The 21,853-nt window shown below is 37.8% G+C and overlaps 2 protein-coding genes across 2 annotated transcripts; one reads left to right on the forward strand and one right to left on the reverse strand.

Moving 5' to 3' along the window:
- Positions 1-214: 214 nt before the first annotated feature.
- On the forward strand, positions 215-7,569 carry CCNG1 (cyclin G1). Its single transcript, XM_065919038.1, has 7 exons — positions 215-439; positions 1,668-1,931; positions 3,885-4,138; positions 4,703-4,781; positions 4,862-4,960; positions 5,170-5,364; positions 6,326-7,569. Exons 2-6 carry the CDS (start codon positions 1,668-1,670, stop codon positions 5,359-5,361), a joined length of 888 nt encoding a protein of 295 aa, XP_065775110.1. The 5' UTR covers positions 215-439; the 3' UTR covers positions 5,362-5,364; positions 6,326-7,569.
- An 8,036-nt stretch (positions 7,570-15,605) lies between these two features.
- Positions 15,606-21,654, reverse strand: NUDCD2 (NudC domain containing 2). The gene is made up of 4 exons (XM_065919044.1): positions 21,179-21,654; positions 19,243-19,291; positions 18,871-19,022; positions 15,606-16,100 (listed from the first exon to the last, which is right to left on the reverse strand). The coding sequence occupies exons 1-4, from the start codon at positions 21,365-21,367 to the stop codon at positions 16,017-16,019; spliced, it is 474 nt and encodes a 157-aa protein (XP_065775116.1). The 5' UTR covers positions 21,368-21,654; the 3' UTR covers positions 15,606-16,016.
- Between the last annotated feature and the right edge of the window lie 199 nt (positions 21,655-21,853).

Below are 21,853 nucleotides of genomic sequence, written 5' to 3' on the forward strand. Positions count from 1 at the left end.
GGCAGGGGCGTGGTCTCAAGGGGCGGAGAATTTGACTCCGGGGATAATGAAAAGCGTGTGCTGATTGGCCGGACATCTTCCCTCTACGCACCGGCCCTCTTTGGACAGCAGGAGCCATCCATCAAAAGACTTACACCAATTAGCGGGGAAATGCTTCCCACTTCCCCCTCCCATCGCAGCGAGAAAGCCCCGCCCTCCAATATAATACTCGGAAGGCCAGGCGCGGCCCCTTCGGCTCCGAACTGACCCGGAGAAGGGCAGTGTCGTCTCGGCGGCGCTGCAGAGACCCCCACCCAAGACGGCTCCCCCTCCCCGGGCCTGTCCCCTCTTGCCCGCGAGTCCTCTCCCTCGTAGGCCTCTCGGATCTAATATCGTGGGGTGAGGTGAGAGCAGGCCCGGGGAGGGTGGTTACCGCTGAGGAGCTGCAGTCACGATCAAGGTGAGCTAGGATTTCGGGGTTGACTGCAGGGTGCAGGTACGGAGCAGGGTTGGGGGCGCGGGGTAGGGTAAGGGGACGGGGTGGAGGGTTCGTCTCGCGCCCTTTTCCTCGGTTAACTCTAGACCGAGCAACAAGTTCAGGCTAGTCCGAGCCTGGAGGGGCGGGGCCAGATCAGACCTCCCGAGCCGTCTTATTGTCAAGTTGGCGTGGTCCCAGGCACCAGCCCGGGGGCGAAAGAGTTGGATCCCTGAAGATTGTGATTCCGCATCTGTCCACCTCTTCCGTCGCTCAGCCCTGAAGATGCTCTGCTTCCTGCCTTTTGGTTGTTGGGGGGAGGGACTGTCCATGTATCCGTGCCTGGGGCATAGTAGGCGTTCATTATTGCCCTAAATTAATGAAACTCCCAGGTTTCTCTTGCAGGATGGATTAGCCTCCTGCCCCACTGCCGGTGCTCTTAACACCTGAGTTTCCTTTCGTAACATCAATAAAAGTTAACAGTTGCTGAGCACTGAGTGCCAAGCACTATGCTGAACTCTAGTTGAATCATCTTGTTTAATCTTAACAGACATTTAGAGAGGCAGATATTGCCTCGTTTTACAGACTATAAATAAGCTCATTAATATTGTCCAGGTGTTTATTAGGCACCTATTGTATGTGCTATATACCTGAGCTCCTGAAACTGAAAGTGTTAGTCACTCAGTCGTTTCCAGTTCTTTGCGACCCTGTGGACTGTCGCCCTCCAGGCTCGGGTGTTACAGAATTCTCCAGGCAAGAATACTGTAGTGGGTAGCCATTCCCTTCTCCACAGGATCTTCCCAACCCAGGGATCGTACTCGTTTCTCCTGCATAGCAAGCAGATTCTTTACCTTTATTTCACATAAGTCTATGAAATGGGTAATAACCTATTAACAGATTAGGAACTGAGGACTAAGAAAAATTGACTAACTTGAATAGTTCACATTGTTACTTAGTGGCAGAATACATACTACCATTTCATTTCAAAGTTTGGGCATGAAGATTAGCATTTTTTTTTTAAAGGCCCTCTAGGAAGTCACAATTTAGGATGGATGTAACCAACTGGTTGGGGAGGGGGAGAATAACAGATGGCCCTTGACAATGACTGAGATTCACTAACAGCATTGAGAGAGGGGAGGCTGTGTTGTAAGGCACCTGGCAGGACAGGAAGGGCTGTTCTTTCACTCCTTTCTGGGCTTTGTTCTATATATAGATGATAGAGGTACTGACAACAACTGACTCTCAGAAACTGCTACACCAGCTGAATGCCCTGTTGGAACAGGAGTTGAGATGTCAGCCAAAGGTCTGCGGCTTGAGACTAATTGAATCTGCACATGATAATGGCCTTAGGATGACTGCAAGACTGAGGGACTTTGAAGTAAAAGATCTTCTTAGTCTAACTCAGTTCTTTGGATTTGACACGGAGACATTTTCTCTAGCTGTGAATTTACTGGACAGATTCCTGTCTAAAATGAAGGTACGTTTAAAGCTACATTACCCTGAGTATTTCGTGATTTTGCTTAATGTGTTTTGGAGATGGTATTGCCAGCTTTGGGCTGGTATTCATAACGACCATTTCTTTGTGTGTTTTCAGCAAGTAACCAAAATGTTTTGGTAATTCTGTGTACTATAGCATTGATGAATATTCTTCCTTTTAATCAAGAATAATGCATCAGCTATTAGACTTAACTTCTGACATTGAATAATAGTCTAATATCAAATCATTGCAAAGCCTCCCAGTAGGAGAGTTGACTGTTGTTTTTAAAAGTCTTGTTTGATAGTTTGGGTATTTTCACTTATTTACTGTTGTTTTTAAAGAAATATGTTAAAGGCAGAATGCTAGATTGTGGGTTAAAAATTAGATTTTTTTTTTTTCCTTTTTGTTGATGCTGTCCATCACCTGGTCAGTAGAGTATATTTCTTGATCTTTATTCATATATAATAAAGTTCCAACTGGTTTAGCCTTACATTTACCCAGGTCATGCTTATGCTTGGCATTTGCAGCCTAAGTTTGCATATAGTAGAGAGTATCTTCTGACTGAGCAGATATACAGTTGTTACCCTGTATTGGATAAGCAGGACATCTGTGTAGCTTTCAGAGTTTAATTATTAAAAATACATCTGACTTCTCTGTGTCCATGGTTGTTCGTAGATAATGAGATAATGTGACACTTAAAATGAAACTCATGTTTTATTCAAAGTACCTAACAGAATGCAACATATACGGAAAGAACTCAGTGTTTGTTGAATGGCTCAAGAAACTTATTCAACAGTCTGATTAAGCAACTCTTTAAAACAAACAAAAAAACAACTCTTTTAGACACCATGTGTAGGCACTACCTTTAATTCTAAATGTGTCACAGGTGAATGACATGGCATCTATTCCTTAAGTATATTATAATCTTAGTGGGAGTAATGTTTGCACTTATAACTATCATGAGTACAAGGAATAATAAGAAAAGAATTACATTATACTTCAAAAGAGATATAAATATATTGCTGAGGGGTTTCTAAGAAGAGGAGATCCCAAATACTGGTAAAAGTTTTTTAAAGCTTCAGTTGAGCTGAAACTTAAAGTGGATAGAGGGCTTCCCTGGTGGCTCAGTGGTAAAAAATCCACCTGCCAATGCAGGAGATTTGGGTTCAACCCCTGGTCTGGTAAGATCTCACATGCAGCCAAGCAACTAAGTTCATGTGCCAGAGCTACTGAGCCTGTGGTCTAGACCCCAGAAGCCACAACTGCTGAAGCCCACACACCCTGGAGCCCATGCACTGCAACAAGAGAAGCCACCACAATGAGAAACCCACATACCACAGTGAAGAATAGGCCCCATTCTCCACAACCAGAGAGAGCCCGCACAGCAAGGAAGACCCAGCATAACCAAAAAAAAAAAAAAAAAAATTTTTAAATAAACTGGATAGAATTTTGATTGTAGACATTCAGAAAATGATGGGTAAATTTAAAAGACTGGTAGTGATTAGAGCTTTACAGGTAGAGTAAACAGTATGTGTCACAGTATTTAAAAACATTTCACAAGTATTGCTGCAAAGAAAACAGCCTGGAAAAACACAACATTCTGAAAAGAAATTTTGTGTATAAGCTGTAAGGTATTTCAGTCCTCATATAAGTCTTTGACCAAGTAACTTACTGCTTATCATTCTTCAGTGATTTAAAGAACTAAGAATTGTTACATGCAAAAGCCAAACATTACACTGAAACTTACTCCACTTACTCAAAAATTGGTTCCAAGTGGGTGCATATGGTTAACAGTCTACAGTTGAGGCATCAGTGGATCTTGCTAAGTCCTTTGCCACTGAGAAATTCACCTCACAAATACATTTTTCAAAGTGACGGGTCTGAGTTCTAGATTATACTTTATGTTTTTTTTTTAATTGAAATAAGGTAGAGATGGATTTACTGTCTTTTTAGGTACAGCCCAAGCACCTTGGGTGTGTTGGACTAAGCTGCTTCTATTTGGCTGTAAAATCAACAGAAGAGGAACGGAATGTCCCATTGGCTACTGACTTGATCCGAATCAGTCAGTACAGGTTCACGGTTTCAGACCTGATGAGAATGGAGAAGATTGTACTGGAGAAGGTGTGTTGGAAAGTCAAAGCTACCACTGCCTTTCAGTTTCTGCAACTCTATCATTCACTCCTTCAGGAGGGCGTGCCACATGAAAGGTATGTGAGCTTTGTTTTCAACAAAGGAGATGTAGAAACCAGAATATTGTCTGGATGTTATATGAAGTCAGTATCCTGGAAGAATGTCAATCAAGTAAAATGATAGCTAAGCCCCTTGAGTTTCACTTCACTCTCCAGCAGGAGTGAGGAGATATTCAGTCAAAAGTAGCTTCTTGGAGTCTTTGAATTCTTTAGGATGGTAAATTTTTTAACATTACATTTTCCATTTATAGACTAGTTAACTTACAGAACCTAATAGGCAAGCATCTGACACGAATTTATGGAAAAAGAAACTTTCAATTCAAAAACAGATTTATTAAAATGAAAAGAAACCTTGGTAGTTGTAGAATAAGTTTTTCTTTTATGGCCCAAATTATTTAAAATTCATCTATGGTATCCTTAAGAAGTTAAGGTCTCTGAAGGAAGGAAACTTCTTCAAATAATTCATTTTTCTATGATAAGTGTGCATAAACTTCAGTTTAAAATTGACTTCATTATTTTTCTAAAAATTTCTTTTGACTCAATGTAAAATTACCTACATAAAATTTCATTTTCTCTTTAAAGGAGGAGTAGCCTTAATTTTGAAAGACTAGAAGCCCAACTTAAGGCATGCTACTGCAGGATCATATTTTCTAAAGCAAAGGTAAATATTTTATAAAGATTAAATCTGTTTATATACCTATTTTCATATTCAATATTTACTTTAAAATTTATCTCTTTTAGCCGTCTGTGTTGGCATTGTCTATCATCGCATTGGAGATCCAAGCACAGAAGTATATAGAGTTAACAGAAGGAGTAGAACGTCTTCAGAAACATTCCAAGGTATGTCAAGGTCATAGCCTAAATCCTATTCACAGCTGTAAAAAAAACTAAACCACTTGTTCCTAAAGTGAGGTGTCATATGTTTGCTTGAAATTTAAGTAACTTACCCTTAAATTTTTTTGACAAGGGAAGACATGTTAATAAGGTTGTTATTATTACTATAATGAAAACTATAGGACTGTTAACATTTTTTTTTAATTTACGTACAGATCAGTGGCAGAGATTTGACTTTCTGGCAAGAGCTTGTATCCAAGTGTTTAGCTGAATATTCATCAAACAAGTGTTCCAAACCAAATGTTCAGAAGTTGAAATGGATTGTTTCTGGGCGTACTGCACGGCAACTGAGGCATAGTTACTACAGAATAACCCATCTTCCAACAATTCCGGAAATGGTCCCTTAATTGGTAAATTTGGTTCATAATTAATCCTCCACATTATAGAAAATTTTCTAATGCTATATAATTTTCTTCTACAATTCAAGAATATAAATCTGAATTATTTTCAAAATAAAATGGAGTTGGAATAGGAAAGGGGAAAATGACTTCACTGATTTAGTCAGCTATTATTTGAGGGCATTTACTACATTCGTGGAGAAGGAAATGGCAATCCACCCCAGTCTTCTTGCCAGGAGAATCCCATGGACTGTAGCCTGGTGGGCTACAGTCCATGGGGTCACAAAGAGTTTGACCCAAATTAGTGACTGAGCACACTAAATTCAAGGTATCAATACAACATCCCAAGAGTAAGGAATTATCTAAACTTTGATATATATGTTAGCTGTTTCATTAAATTATCAGCTTACAAAGCCACATCCTCCTTAATAATGTAAACTTTAAAAGTAGCACTAAAACAGTGTTTTGTTTTTTTCTAATTGCACATCATTTTGCTATATGTAGACTCAAGCTTTAGTTCATTTAAAGTTACACAAGCCTGAGTAAATGGACAGGACCAAAATTTTGAACCATACATTGAACTAACTTGAGACTATTAGCTTATTAGGAAAGTCAGTATGAACTCGGGTGTTATACTTAAAGAAAAATAAGTTAGGACAGGTGGTTTCTACACTGGGTCTTTGGAAACTGCCAGGGTGTCTCAGCACTGTAGTTGTGTATCATTGCTATAAGAGCTGAACAGTGGCAAGTATTTACATGCATAAAAAATGTAAACCTCAGGAATATATGATAGACTTTCTTACCATCTAAGTTTAACTCATGGTGGTGATTTAACTTTCTTCCTACTCAAAACTAAGTGTGAACATAGAATACATCTACATAAGACATGATTATGAATCTTAGATATTTTAACAGGTAGCAAAATTTGTGTTTGGCAGACTTCTGATAACTTGGTTTTTTGTTTGTTAAATAGGATGATTACAGCAACAAAAAACTTCTGAAGCCTTTCTCCACAATCCTGAGCTGTGGATTCCATAATATTATAACGGATTTAAGCTGTGAAGCCTCAAAACATCACAACTAGATTAGCATTGGTGTTCTCAGATTTGGGAAAACTGCCTAATTATCATTACCCTATAGTGGAATTACTCAAATTTGAATTCACCTATGAAACATACAAATCAAAGTAACAGTATAAATGTGAAATGCAAATGACAAGCCTGGAAAGGTAAACTGTGAATCTTCATTTCTAACATTGATCCAAGTTTCTATATTGGGTCAATATATTGTACTTAGGTGGTGTTTAAAAAAGGTAACCTACTTAAATTTAAACTTTAAATTATGAGGTTTACATCAAAAACACCATTTCACAAATGCACTTTTTAAGGCACAATAAGGGTCACTATTCTAGGCAGTGAGAATAGTTAGTTTCTTGGCACCTATGATGCAGGTAATTATTAACCCAGAGATGTGGACCTTACTGCTACATAGAAATCACGTTTAAATTTGAGGGCATTTATGTAAAGCAAAACTACCAACCTGTTAATTTTGGCATGTTATCTTTAATATTTTTCTAGAAAATAGGTGATGTTTGTATCCATGATTTTAAAAGTTTTATACAAAAATTTACTGCCTCAGTCTAGTCCCATCAAGAAAGTTAGTTTTTACTGTACTAGTAACTCAAAACAAATTAGTGTCACTCGGAAAACTTTTTGATTTAACACTCCATCAGTTTTTAATGAGGACTGTTTTTATAAAACTTGGTTCTAACTTAGAATTTTGCTTAAAAGGAAGAGAATATACTTACATTAATTGCCCCTACTGTGTGCCAAAAGGAAGTATTAAGGAAGGTAAGTAGGCATCTTCATAATTATAAGGTTGCCGAGGTGCAGTGTTCAGAGATCTACAGGGTTAAAGTGTTGCAGAGAGTTACTCAATGCAGTGTGTAACCTGAATCCATCCAAGATGGCTGTACCCAATTTTGACATCATTTTATGGTTATAGAGGCATTAGAAAATGAACCAAAGAACCACAGTGTATCTTATACTTTGGTAAACCATGTTTTATGTATAACTTTACAGTTTTCCCAAAATACTGATAAATTTCAATATTTTGAATACATCAGTGTTAATTTTGAGTTGCCAGAGGTAACCTAACCAACTCCCATTATGTTTTGGTACTAAGGGATATACCTTTCAATAAAGTTACTGAAATGCATTCCTTTGCCAGGTGGTTTTCTATTCGTTTCTTTTCTAATGCAATTAACTATTTTGGCAACGTGATAATAGCACCACAATAAAAAGCTGTCTCCACTCACTTTATTTAAATTTAGCACTAAAGTAAGATGCATGGTGGGCTTCCCTGGTGGCTAACTGGTGAAGAATCCTTCTGCCAATGCAGGAGACATAGGTTTGATCCCTGGTCTGGGAATATCCTCTAGAGAAGGAAATGGCAACCTGGGAAATTGTATTCTTGCCTGGGAAATCCCATGGGCAAAGGAGCCTGGTGGACTACAGTTCGTGGGGTCACAAAGAATCAGACATAACTTAGAGACTGAACATGCATGGTAAGATGCATGGTAAGGAAAAAAAAATGATAGTATAGCTATTACCTAATTGACACTTTGCTTTCTAGTGGTTTTTTAAACACAAGATGATGACAATTAAATATGCTTAATATGCATTAAAAACTTGCTTATGCATTGTTGGTCACTTTTATTATTTAGGTTCCATTGTATGGGCGTGCTAAGTCACTTCAGTCATGTCTGACTCTTTGTGACCCTATGGACTATAACCTGCCAGCCTCCTCTGTCCATGAAATTCTTCAGGCAAGAACACTGGAGTGGGTTTCCGTGCCTTCCTCCAGGGCATCTTCCCAACCTAGGGATCGAATCCATGTCATAATCTATGTCTCCTGCATTGGCAGGTGGGTTCTTGACCACCATCGCCACCTGGACTACCCCATCACTGTTAGGACTGTCCTTAATACTAAATCACCCTCAGATTCAGCCCATCTGTAGTTCTGTGTGACCCTCTTACCTAATTAAACAGGATTCCAACAGGTGGTTGGTAATGACAGGCAACCACTAAGTGTTGTATTAGTCTGGTCAGATGGCTTGTTAATTATTAATATATGATTTTGAACTGTTCATGTAACTAATAAGCTAGAAAGTAGATACTGTAAGGAATTACTGAATAAAGAAAAACTTAGAAGGTTCCTTTTGTATTTGACTCAGGTTAGATATATTGAATAATCCCTGCTTTCATAAGTGCTGTTTTTTAAAACAGGCACTTTAACCTTCTATGTATTTTCAATTAATGTGGCATACTTTTTAAAAACTAGATATTTCTGATCTAACGTTTGTGGTTAGCAGTGATAGTTTTTACTGTCAGGTACTGTTGTCAGATATGAATCATTTCATGTTATTCTCCAAACTGAATGATATTATCCCATTTACAAATAAACCAGAACAACAGAGCAGGTCAGAGATAAGCCCAAGGTCACTTACCTGTACTTGGATGTGATATTCAAATCCAGGCAATTGTGACACAGGCTATGTTCCTAAACACTGCACATTACTTCCCAAAATGGATTAAATGGACTTATGTGAAATTGTATCAAAGTTAATAGGAATAAAGTATGTTAAAGTGATAAAAGAATCAATTCACCAAGATATGAGTCTTAAATACGTATGCACCTAACATCAGAGCTTAAAAATACAAGAAGTACTAAAAACTGACAGCAGTGAAAAGGTCATATGGACAAGGCTTCAGCTGCAGACTTAAAAGATTCCACTCAGTAATGCACAGCACCAGAAAATCAACAAGGATGTAGAAGGACTGAAAAATACCAACAACCATGTGGATCTACTTTATATAAAATTCATCCCAAAATAGCAGAATAAGCATTCTTTTCAAGTGAATGTAGCATAGTCACCAAGAGAGGATATATCCTGGGTCATAAACTAGAACTGAACTAAAATACAAAATGTGTTCCCTGACCATAAAACTAGAAAACAAACAGTTAACGGGACAATCTCCAAACACTTGAACGTTAAATAAGAAACATCTATGAAAAATCCATGCCTGTAAGTGAAAGTCTAAAAAGAGAATGTATTTTGAACTTACTGAATGAAAATATCAAAATATATGGAATGCAGCTAAAGCAGTGCTTAGTAATCATAGTATCAATCACTTTTGTTAAAAAAAGTTTTCAAAACCAGTAAATTTCTATTTTAAGAAACTAGAAAAAGGGCAAAATAAACCCAAAGCAAGCAGAAGGAAGAAAGTCTGAAGAAGGATGTGTAAAACAAACAAAAAAAATCTGTGAAACTGAAACAATAGGCTTAATCAAAATAAAAAAAATTGGGGCTTGAAAAGAGCAGGAGATAAACTTCTAGCAAGACTGACAAATTTTAGGAATGAAAAGGATACTACTACAGACTCGAAAGACATTAAAAAGAAACTATATTTTTTAATACCACAAATAACTCTGCACAGAGAATTAGATGAATCAATTCCTTGAAAGGCATGAACTATGAAAACTAAATTGTTATATAACCTGAGTAAATTCTACTATTTTAAAAAACTGAGTCCATTGTTTAAAATCTTACTGGCAAATCCCAAATCATTTAAGGAAAATATAGCGCAAATTCTATAAATCTCTCCCAGAAAGGAGAATCACTTCCCAATTCATTTTTTTTTTTTAATATTATTTTATTAGGTGAAGACCAGCAATAACTTGATACCAAACCAAGATAAAGATAATATTTGTTTTTAATTTTATAAGCTATTGACCAATATCCCAAATGAATACCTCAACAATATCCCCTCCCAAAAAAAGCTCAACAAATGGGTCCAAATATATAAAACAACAATACAACATGACCAGGTTTGATGGAAGGGAGATAAGCTGGTTCAAAATTAGAAAATCAAAATAATCCACCATACTGAGAGTCTAAAGGGAAAAAAAAAAGGATCAACTGATACAGAAAAAAGCATTTGAGAAAATTCCAGTACACTCATGAGAAAAATCAGCTAACAAAGAATTAATAGATGAGAATTTCCTCAACTGGATAAAGGTCATCAATGAAAGCATACAGTTAGCATAATACTTAATGTTAGAATGCTTTCAAAACTAACATCTAGAACAAGACAGGATGGCCATTTCCACCACCTCTTTTTTTCTAGCAAGTGCAATGAAGCAAGAAAAGGAAACAAAAGACCTACAAACTAGAGCAGACAAAAACTTTCCTGTTTGTGGTTTATGCAAAAATTTCCAGAGAGACAACTATCAAAGTCACAAGATCAAAAAGTTTCAAAAAGAAATAACTTACAACATCTCCAGAAAATGAACACTTAGGAATAAATATAAGATGTAAAGGTTCTATAAGCGGAAAACCATAAAATGTTGATGGTCTAAATCAGAGGGGCTAAATGAAGAGATGCCCCATGTTCATGGATCAGAAGACATGCTATTCCAGTGGAAATTTCGGGACTTTTTATTGTAGATAGACTAACTGATTCTAAACTTGACATGAAAAAGCAAAGAAACTTAACACAGCCAAACCAATTCTGAAAAAGTTGAAGGAATCGTGCTACCCAATTTTAAGACTTAATTTAAAGCTACCGTTGTCAAGGCAGTGTTGTATTGCTGAAGGGAAAGACACATAGATCCATGGAATAGAACAGAGACCAAAAACAGACCCATATAAATAGCAATTGATTTTTGTGAAAACTGCAAAAACAATTTAATGAACACCTTTTTGACAAATGATTTTGAAACAACTGGACATCTATATGCTAAAAAATGAAACCACCTATATTTCACAGCTTCTCCAAAAAAAAAAAAGGTCACAGATCTCAATGTAAAAGATAAAAATATAAAACTTTTAGAAGAAAACATTGGGAAGAAAATCCTCATAACCTGGGATTTCGAAATTCTTAGACATGACACCAGAAGCATGATGAATTAGACTACATCAAAACAGAGCATTCAGGCTTCAAAAGGCACTGTTGAGAAAGTGAAAATCATACAAAAAGAAAATACATGCAAATCATGTATGATAAAGGACTTGTCTCCAGAATATATATAAGAACTCTTACACTTCAATATTAAAGAGGCAGATAACCCATTAAAAATGGGTAAAGAATCTGAATAGACATTTTTATCAAGGAAGATACACAAATGGTCAATAAGTACAAGATAAGATGTTCAACATAATTAGCCATCAGAGAAATGCAAATGAAAACCACAGTGTGATACCACTCCACATTCACTAGGATGGCCAAGATCAAAAAATCACATAACAAGTATTAGCGAAGATGTGGAGAAACTGAAACTCATACTGCTGGTGGGAATGTAAAATGGTGTAGCTTTGGAAAACAATCAAGCATGATTGTGGAGAAGGCAATGGCACCCCACTCCAGTACTCTTGCCTGGAAAACCCCATGGACGGAGGAGTCTGGTAGGCTACAGTCCATGGGGTCGCTGAGAGTCGGACACAACTGAGCGACTTCACTTTCACTTTTCACTTTCATCCATTGGAGAAGGAAATGGCAACCCACTCCAGTGTTCTTGCTGGAGAATCCCAGGGACGGGGGAGCCTGGTGGGCTGCCATCTATGGGGTCGCACAGAGTCGGACACGACTGAAGCGATGTAGCAGCAGCAGCAAGCATGATTGGAAAACAAACAATCCTCCTCAAATGATTAGATGTAAAGTTTTTTAAAAACTTGAGATTACACTCCTCTGTAAGGAAATATAGATGTACATAAAAATTTGTAGTTGAATTTTTACAGCATAACTATTCATAGTAGCCAGATGTCCATCAACTGACAAATGGATAAATATGTGGTAATCATACAATGGAATATCATCCAGCCAGACAAAAAGAATGAAGCTCTGGCATTGTAGAACATGGATGAACTTCTAAAAACTTATGTAGGTTAAAGAAACCAGAAACAAAAGACCACATTATGACTCCATGTATATGAAATATCCGTTAGTAACTGAGAAATCTGAGGTGAAAAATAACTAGTGATTGCTTGAGAGGGTTGGGTATGTGTGGAGGGTGATAGTTAAGAAAATATAGGTTTCAGGGATTTCCCTGGTAGTTGAGTGGTTGAGAATCTGCCTTCCAATGCAGAGGACCTGGGTTCAATCCCAGGCAGGGAACTAAGATCTCACATGCCACAGGGCAACTAAGCACCGCAATGAAGACTCAGCAGCACAGACAAAATAAAATTATAAGAGAAAAAAGTATGGGTTTGGTTTTTTTGAGGTGATGAAAATCAAAGTTGACTGTGGTGATAGTTGAATATATGACTATACTAAAAACCACTGAGAAATTATATACTTTATATGAATAAAGTATATGGGATGTGAATTCTCTCTCAAAGTTATCTTTTAAAAAGGATTACCTATTATTCTATTTCAATGAAATTCTTGAAAAATATAGAGGCAGAGACTAAAATTAGTGGACTCCAGGGTCAGATGGAGAAGGACATGGCAACCCACTCCAGTACTCCTGCCTGGAAAATCGCATGGACGGAGGAGCCTGGTAGGCTACAGTCCATGGGGTTGTGAAGAGTCATACACGACTGAGTGACTTCACTTTCACTTTTCACTTTCATGCATCGCAGAAGGAAATGGCAACCCATGCCAGTGTTCTTGCCTGGAGAATCCCAGGGATGGGGGAGCCTGGTGGGCTGCCGTCTATGGGGTCGCACAGAGTCGGACACGACTGAAGCAGACTTAGCAGCAGCAGCCAGGGTTTGAGGCTAGGAGTAGGGTGTGACTATAAACAGAACATGAAAGAGATTTTGTAGTGATTGAACTGTTCAGTTCCCTCATTTTGGAGGTGTTCACACATACATCTATGTAAGTTAAAATTCACAAAACTACAAACAGGTTAATTTTAAGTTATGTTTATTCAAAATATAAAAAAAAGTTTTAATGTCAAAAAGATAAACCAATTAAAAGAAACAAGTCTCTTCCCCATTCAACCTTTAAGTTATTGGGCAGAATGAACACCACAGGTATCTTGCCAAGGGGTGTGCCTGGGCTGCGGTGGACAAGGCGGGCATCAGAAAGCAAGCAGGTGAGACGGGCACCTCTGCTGAGCACAGGGTGGGGGAGACTGAGCAGACCAAGAAAGGCATTCACACGGGAAGATGGGGACCGAGAATGGCGAACCAAATACATCAAGGATAACAAGAATCAGGTATCTCACTATACAATGGGAGAGAGCAAAAGGAACCCCATGGGGCCAGAAATCAAACTTTAAGTGTGAACTCATGGATTTCAACATATATGTAGACACAAATGTATAGATGTAAACATATGCATAATACACACACAAACAGCAACTTCTCACTAACAGACAGATCCTGGTTTCTAAACACCATTCTTCACTAGAGAACCAGGACTCCTCGGAAAAATGGCTGATTCTTGGCCAAGGGTAGGGAAAGCACAAGCAGCCTGGAATATCTTATACCAGAGAATCAGAAATTGCTCAAATAATAATGGGAACATGTCAAAAGGACATAAAAGCCATCTACAAGGAATTTCCACCGGCCAAATCTAGAAAAATCTTGAGGGTCAAAGTAACGGGAATAATAGATTTTTACCCAATGAACAAAGTGGAAATAATGAGTGTGTATTATATAAGACACTAAATTTAAAGCTTGATGAGAAGCAAGGTAGTACTTGGAAACTACATCACACAACATTTAGTCACAAGCATGAAAGAATGGCTTTGTAGTGGAGAAGATAGACAGAAACCACTTCATCAATGATCTAAGTACAGCTGTCCCTCAGCTTCCGCAGTTATTAGTGCCAGCAATCCCCTCCGACATCAAAATCCACAGATGCTCAATAATATGACATAATGTTTGCATATAACCTGCATATAATCTACCCACATCCTCCCTGATACTGTAAATTACCTCTAGAGTTATAATACCTAATAAAATACAATATAAATACTATGTAAATAGTTGTAAACACAACATAAATGCTATGTAACTAGTTTCCTGTTGCAAGGCAAATTCAAGTTTTGCTATTTGGAAGCTTCTGCACTTCTTTTTTCTTTTTTTCTATTTTCTATCCTTGGTTGATTGAATCTGAGAATTTGAAAACCACCAATATGGCAGGCCAACAGTAAACATTATCAGAAAAAGGGCGAACTGTAACCAGTAACTTGTGATAGGATGCAGCAAGAACACAGTATCACTTCTGCAACGGTCTGTCAAAGATTCATAACCTGATTCTCATCGTGTAGAAATATCAGACAAAACACACCATAATAGATGTTGTACAAAACTAGCCTGTGATCTTCAAAAGTGTCATGGCTATAAAAGTCAAGGTTAAATGAAGACTTTTTCCAGTCTGAAGCATACTAAAGACCCATGATAGCAAAAGGCGAGAAATCGGGAATTCCCTGGCAGTCCAGTGGTTAGGATTCATTACTTTCACTGCTGGGAGCCTGGGTTCAATCCCTAGTCAGGGAACTAAGATCCCACAAGTGGTGCAGTACAACCAAAAAAATAAAAGCAAGGCGTGATTCTGACTGGATCCTTTTGCTACAAAGAACATTTCTGGGAAAATAAGCAAATTTGAATAGAATAAACGTCCAGAATTAGGTGGTCATAATGTGTCAGTGCTGATTTCCTGATTTTAATGGTTGTATCTGAAGCTATGTAGGAGCATGTCCTTTGAAGGATATAGACACTGAAGTACTCAGAGGTGATGGGGCATCATGTTATCAACTTACACACAAACCTGAAGAATCAGGAAGAAAACAATTCTGTGTGCTTTACTTGTAACTTCTCTATACATTTGAGACTATTCAAAATACTTAAAATTAGAAAGGACATAAAAAGGATGAAAGAAAATTTCAAGACAATTCTTACCTATATGCCTGGATCAATGAAGATCAAACTGATGTCACTGAGTTATACTCATTGACTGTGTTTCTTCTCACTAACAAAGGATTCACCAATAGCCAAGTTTGCTTCAGTGTTTCTCTTTTGCATTAGTCTATTCTTATTGATATGTTTTTAGTGACTTTTCAATTTCTTGACATAAAGGCATCTCTCAAAGAATAATATACTAATTCAGAAATTTTCAGTTAACTCTTAAAATTAACTTACTCAGAATATATTCATGAAGTATTTTTTCCTTTCTGAAAATTTTTTTCAGTAATACAATTTTCTTGTGTGAACTGGTACACTTAGACAAAGGGTTACACAATTCCTATTTAGAAAAATTTATTGAACATTATTCCTGCATCACAGTTATTGAAAGAAAAACTTAATTTTCCCTGAAGGCACCCTGTCATTTTACATGATCTATACCCTAAAACTTTTTGTATTAAAAATACAGGCTAAATATGAAATTAGTAAAGTGCAGCATATAAAATGTCATGCTGAGCAAAAACAAGTCCAAAAGAAAAGTTACCATGTATCAATAGAATAGTTCCCACAGTATTTAAGATGTTTCCTATGTAAATCATATTTGAATGCAATTTTTAGAACCATATTTAAATGTATTTTGCAATTTGTTAACTAGGCATCCACATTTTTCTTCCACCACATAATCTGTTCCTCTGATTAAGTTGGCAATATCTGCTAGGATCCACAAAATGCAGCAAGAAGATCACAGTTATTTCTCAAGATTCGAGAAATCTGGTCCACCTTTAGTGTAGTTTCCTGAGATTTCTGCTCCACTGAAGTCAAAACCAGGATTCTAAAAGACATGAAAAAAAAGAAAATTCAGATAAAATTAAAAGGAAAAATATAAATAAGCCAAAAAGATAATGGTAAAAAGATATAAACTGGCAACTGACAAAAAACAAAATATATTAATAAATGGCCAATAAACATGAAAAGATATCAAATCTCATTGTAATCGCAAAATGGAACCTAAAACTATGAGATATTTTTTCAATTTTCATATTTACAAATATTTAGAAGATTAGTATGCATATTATAATGTTCACAAGTGTATGGGCAAACATTCTTTACCATCAGTGTGTAAACAGACTTTAATAATTAGCATTTTTTGAGAGCTTACTATAGGCCAGGCAGGGTTCTAAGAGGTGTGTATATATATATATATATATATATATACATTAAAATATTGAATTCTTATAACAGTCTTAAAGAGTAAGTACTACCTCTGGCTTCAGTCATTTTAGAGGCATTTCATTTATTCAACAAACATATAATAAGTTGCTACTGTTTAGAAGACACCATGAAAGGCATGCAGAATTTAAGAGTGAACGAAATAGACAAAGATCCCTGTTCTGGTGGACATTCTAACAGGAGGACAAATAATAAACCCTAAGCTACCTGGTGCAGGGGCCAGCCCACTTTTTTGTAAAGAGCCAAGTAGTAAATATCAATACTTTAAGCATTGACGGCCATATAGTCTTGGTCATGGCCAAGACTTAATTCTGCTGCTATATAAAAGACACTACACAAACAAATGAGCACAGCTGTGTTTGGGTGAAACATTCCTTCAACAGCAGGCAATGGGCTGGATTTGACTGCTGGCTATAGTTTGTCAGCCCCATGATGCAGTGTATTGAAAGTCGGTAAGTGTTATAGATAAGAAAAAAGACGTAGGGTAAAGTAAGGAAAATGAGGAAATAAGAATATTTAAATAGGATCATCAAAGTATGCTTCATTGAGAAATTACTGGAAAACAGTGAAGAAATCAGGTAAACTTTGGGAGAAGAGCACTGCAGTCAAAAAGGATAGAAAAGGAATGGTCAGGCATGTTTGATAAAAGGCAAAAATGCCAGCACGGCTAGAGCAGAATGAATGAGGGGCCAGCAGTAAGACAGGAGATCAGAGACGTCATGGAGGACCAGATCAGCCTGGGCCTTGTAAAGGACTGTTTTTCACTTGAGTGAGAGTTCTGAGAAGTAATATTGTCTGATTTGCATTTTAAAAGGACTGCTCTAGTTGCTATTTTCAGAAGACTGAAGCTTGGCAAGGGTAGAAGTAAAGAGAACAATTAAAAGGTCATTAAGGAGCACTTTCCTGGTGGTACAATGGATAAAAATCTGCCTGTCAATGCAGGGTTCACAAGTTCAATCCCTGGTCCAGGAAGATTCCACATGCCAAGGAGCAGTTGAGGCCATGTTCTAGAGCCAGGAAGCCGCAGCTACTGAGCCCATGAGCCACAACTACTGAAGCCTACACACTCTCTAGGGCCTGCGAGTCACAACTAATGAGGTCTTCTGCTGCAACAACTGAAGCCCGTGCATCTAGATCCTGCGCTCTGCAACAAGAGAAGCCACCGCAATGAGAAGCTAGAGCAATGCAACTAGAGAGTAGCCCCTGCTTTCCGAAACTAAAGAAAGCTCGTGTGCAGCAATGAAGACCCAGTTCAAGCTAAAAAAAAATAGGATCAGGGGAAGGTCATTAGACTAACCTAAGCAAGACTTTAGTGGTGGTCCAGGTGACAGTGGTAGTAGAATGGTGGTGATGAGTACTCAAATTCTAAACATATCTAGAAGGTCGTGACAGTAAGGTCCTGACAAGCAGGGTGTGACAGAAAGAAAGGAATGGAGGATGATTTCCCGTTTCTTCCATCTGAACAACCAGTTTCCATCAGGTGAGATGAGAAGGCCAAAGGTATAACAAATGTGGGAGGGAAATTAGGGAGTTCACTTGGATATGCTGAGTTGGATGTGTCTATTAAACAGCCAAGAAGTTACTTAAACAGCTGGATACGCAGTTCCAACATTGTGTAAAAAGTCTAGCCTAGAGACATACATTTGGGAATCATCATCATTTATATAGAAATTATCTATCAAAACTTTAACAGTGCTTTGATCCAATAATTCTTCTAGATAGCTATCTTAAAGGAAAATTTGAGTATTTTCAGAGATGAAAGCACAAACTTTGTTTGAAATAGACACAGAGAAATCTAAATCTCATCAAAGAGGAACAGCTAAGTAAAAACAATACACTCAAACTAGGAAACACTCTAAAGCAATTAAAAGGAACAAATTTTATCCACATGTACTAGTAGGGAAAGAGACCTAAGACATATTATTAAATGAAAAAGCAACATGACAATACATACTGTGTGATCCTCCACTTATGTTAAAAAAAATAAACAATAAATTCAATGTATTGAGATGAGAATGAAACAGAGATACAGAATGGGAGATACTAAAGGGCCTTTCACTTTTTTGCACCATATGTGTACTGAGAGAACTTTTATCAGTTTATTCATGAACTACTGATACAAACTAAATAAATTTAAACTTAGATATCACAGTGATGCAGATAAATTCCTCTGGGGCAGCAGGGGTGGGATGGTGAAGGTTAAATCCCTATATAGAAAGGCCAGTCAGTTTTCTAACCATTAAACTGAAAAAATTTGTCTGAAAAATGTTAGCAATTTTTTAAAATGACATTTGAGTTTTGATTTCAAGTAATAATCATTCCATGAGTTTAAGATGTTTAACTACACATATTCACCAACTGATCTGACTTACTTCTTTCTGGAATCTCTCTAATGTAAGTTTTCTCTGCATTTGGTCTTGCACCCAAGGGTCAGCTGCATAATCAGATTCTAGAAGAGAAGTCCAACAATTTGCTGCATCTCTCTTTGTCTTTGTAAGAACAATACGGACCATTTTTCTATCCTCTAAACAAAAAAAAACAAAAATCACAAAGAAATCAAAGTTCATCATTAATTTATATTTTCAGAAACCTAATTAGGAAATGTTGACATACAATTGTTTTCAATACATTCCTTTTACTATAGCTTACAAAGGTGCAAATCTACAGCAGGGGGAAACATACTAATTTCCAAGACAAAATTAACTTTTAAAGAGATTCTAAGAAATGTAATAGATTACCCTTACCCAGAGTCCATGTCCCTTCATCGGCTATTGTAGAGTCAAAGAGTTTGCCCTGAAAAATAAACATATGAGGTACTAAAAATAAAGAAATTCCATTAATTTTCATAAAGTTTTCATGATTTAAGACTTCATTTCCTATCTAATCTACATATAATTACTTAATTTGTTTAGAGTAGGCACAACAAATTTTCTACCATTTCAACACATTGATAGGTGGCCAACCCTAAGTTCCTGCCTAGCGAGTGAAACAGAACCTAGTTTACACTATGGACTATATACTACAGTAAAGAACACAGAGCGCTCTACAAAAAGATCAGGGTTCCTTAATTTTCAGAAGATGAAGAAATACTACTGATTGGTCAAATGTTATGTTAACATCTGAAGTGTGGTAACTTTACCAATTATAATAAACAACAAAAAGTGCTCTTCAGCAGATATTAAGGAAAAATGATATCTTAATATAAACTTAAAAAAAAAACTGGTTCAATCTCTTTGTAAGGCAGTTTAGCATTAAAAGAAAAAAAAAATTAAAGCACACACATCCCTATATACGTGTGATGTCAGATGAGTTGTAACTGATTTTTCAGAAACTCTTGTTTTAAGAAAGAACTAAGTAAAATGTAAGTTTAAAAGGGATTGCACCTCCTCAAATCCAATTTGATTTGTTGCTACTAACCAAATTTTAGCTTTAGGAAATGAAATTAACATGTCACATTAAAAAAAGAAAACAGTCTTTTCATATGTCAATAAGGGGGAGATTGGGGAGTGAATACTACTTGTATAAATGTATCTAAAATCCTAGAGACAGAGTTTTTGCCAAATTCCCTAGGTTACTGCAATTACTAAAGTAAATTTGAAATATAATTTGAAATCACCATTCAGTAAATTATGAATAGCACAACTATTCAGAAAGGTCATCAAGAGCCAAGCTGACATAAATCAGTGTCTTTCACATAAATCTTCCTTTTCTGAGACACACAAAACACTTTCATATTAAGATAATAACAGCAACATGTAGTGTAAGCTTATTACATATTAGTTATTACCTACTCCAAGCTCTTCATTCATAGATACCATGCTACGATTAAAACAATCCTACGAGAAAGGTACTATAATTATCCCACTTTGGGGATGAAGGCTTAGACAATGAATAATCTCTTGCCCAAGGTTACAAAACTGGGAAAACAGCAAAGCTAGGTATACTCCCAAGCAGTCTCCTTTCACCATTACACAACACTGCCATCAAATATCTTGGGCTTCTAATCTGAGAAAGAAATCTAACTTCAAGTTAATTGAATTTAACTACAAATTTTAACAAGGAAGAAAGGGGTCCCAGACCCAAACGGTACTGATGAGAATAAAAGGGATATCCAATACTTTCTACACAACTTCTTGACCACCGGCTTAAACACTCCACAAACTTACAGAATTTTTCCAATTTTAGATGAAAAAATAAATCAACGGACATCACCTCCGAATCCTCAACCCAACATCTTTATTTTCGTTTTTCATTTCCTATAACCTCCTATATATTTATTGATTTAATTATGCCTCCCTGAGTAAGGCTACAGAATCTGGCTCGTTCACCGCGGTCCTCCCAGCACCAAGATCAGTGCCTGGCGGTACAGATATCAAAAATATTTGTTTTCCTTCAACGATCTAGTTAGGCAGTTCTCAGTGAAGACCCGCAGAGGATTTTCATTTGGTTTGCAAACAAAGCAAGGTAAACGGGCTACTCATTCCAACCTCAAACAACCAACGGCCCTGAGGTCAGGGGCTCCGACCAGACCAAAATCAGGGCAATCTTATTCATCCTTCGGCCAGCCAGAGAGGCCAAACGGCCTTCCAGCAATCTTTCCACGGAAACCATGAACTTGAGGACTCGGGAATTTGGGGAGGCCGGGAAGAAACTGAGCACAAGTCCCGACCTAGCCGCTACCTTGAGGATCTCGCGGCCACCCACGGCCAGCGCCACATGCCGGCTCTGCAGGCCACACTGGATATCCTGGGCGCGAGTGCCTGGCGGCACCTGAACTTCAATGAACACCTCCTCCAAGGTCTGGTACCACTGGCCCCACGGCGTTCCGCACGGAACCACCCCACTGCGCTCCTCAAACGGGGCTGACATACTCCAGTCGCCTCCCGGCCGCGGTGGCACCGAGCTAGCGGACTTCACGCCCGGAATCCCCGCCTCCGGCCACACCCCGGCTGTCTCCGCTCGGGTCACTGCACATGCGCAGAAATGTAACCTGCGGTCTCCGCTTGTCTGCGCGTTTCCCTTTCAGTTGGCCATTGAGGACGCTCGCAGGACCCAGGTTTAAGGAACTGAAATCCAGAAAAGTTCGCATCCAAGCAACGATGGAAGAGGGGTGGACCCAGAGAAGTTAGAATTCACTACACCGCCACCAATATGACGTCAAAAGCGACGGAAAACTCTCTGGTGCGAATTGCGCTTGCGCAAACGCGGCTAGTGCGTAGTTACAATTGAGTAACGCCAGTTCTGATTGGGCCAGTGAGGAACGAGCGGAGACAGTAGTAGCCTCCTATTGGATGGTGGCCTAAACAGGTCACGTAATTGACCGCAGCGAGAGCCGAGGAGCCTGCTCTTTGGCCT

This window comes from Muntiacus reevesi, chromosome 1, assembly GCF_963930625.1.
Source record: "Muntiacus reevesi chromosome 1, mMunRee1.1, whole genome shotgun sequence".
NCBI classification, from domain to species: Eukaryota; Metazoa; Chordata; class Mammalia; order Artiodactyla; family Cervidae; genus Muntiacus; species Muntiacus reevesi.

Coding starts and splice junctions, on each gene's coding strand:
- CCNG1 (XM_065919038.1), top strand. CDS start 1,668: ATGATAGAGGTACTGACAACAACTGACTCTCAGAAACTGCTACACCAG. Junction 1,932..3,884: donor GATTCCTGTCTAAAATGAAG/GTACGTTTAAAG, acceptor CTGTCTTTTTAG/GTACAGCCCAAGCACCTTGG. Junction 4,782..4,861: donor TCATATTTTCTAAAGCAAAG/GTAAATATTTTA, acceptor TATCTCTTTTAG/CCGTCTGTGTTGGCATTGTC.
- NUDCD2 (XM_065919044.1), bottom strand. CDS start 21,367: ATGTCAGCCCCGTTTGAGGAGCGCAGTGGGGTGGTTCCGTGCGGAACG. Junction 19,023..19,242: donor TGAAGGGACATGGACTCTGG/GTAAGGGTAATC, acceptor TTTTTTGTTTAG/AGGATAGAAAAATGGTCCGT. Junction 16,101..18,870: donor TAGAGAGATTCCAGAAAGAA/GTAAGTCAGATC, acceptor CATGTCTTTTAG/AATCCTGGTTTTGACTTCAG.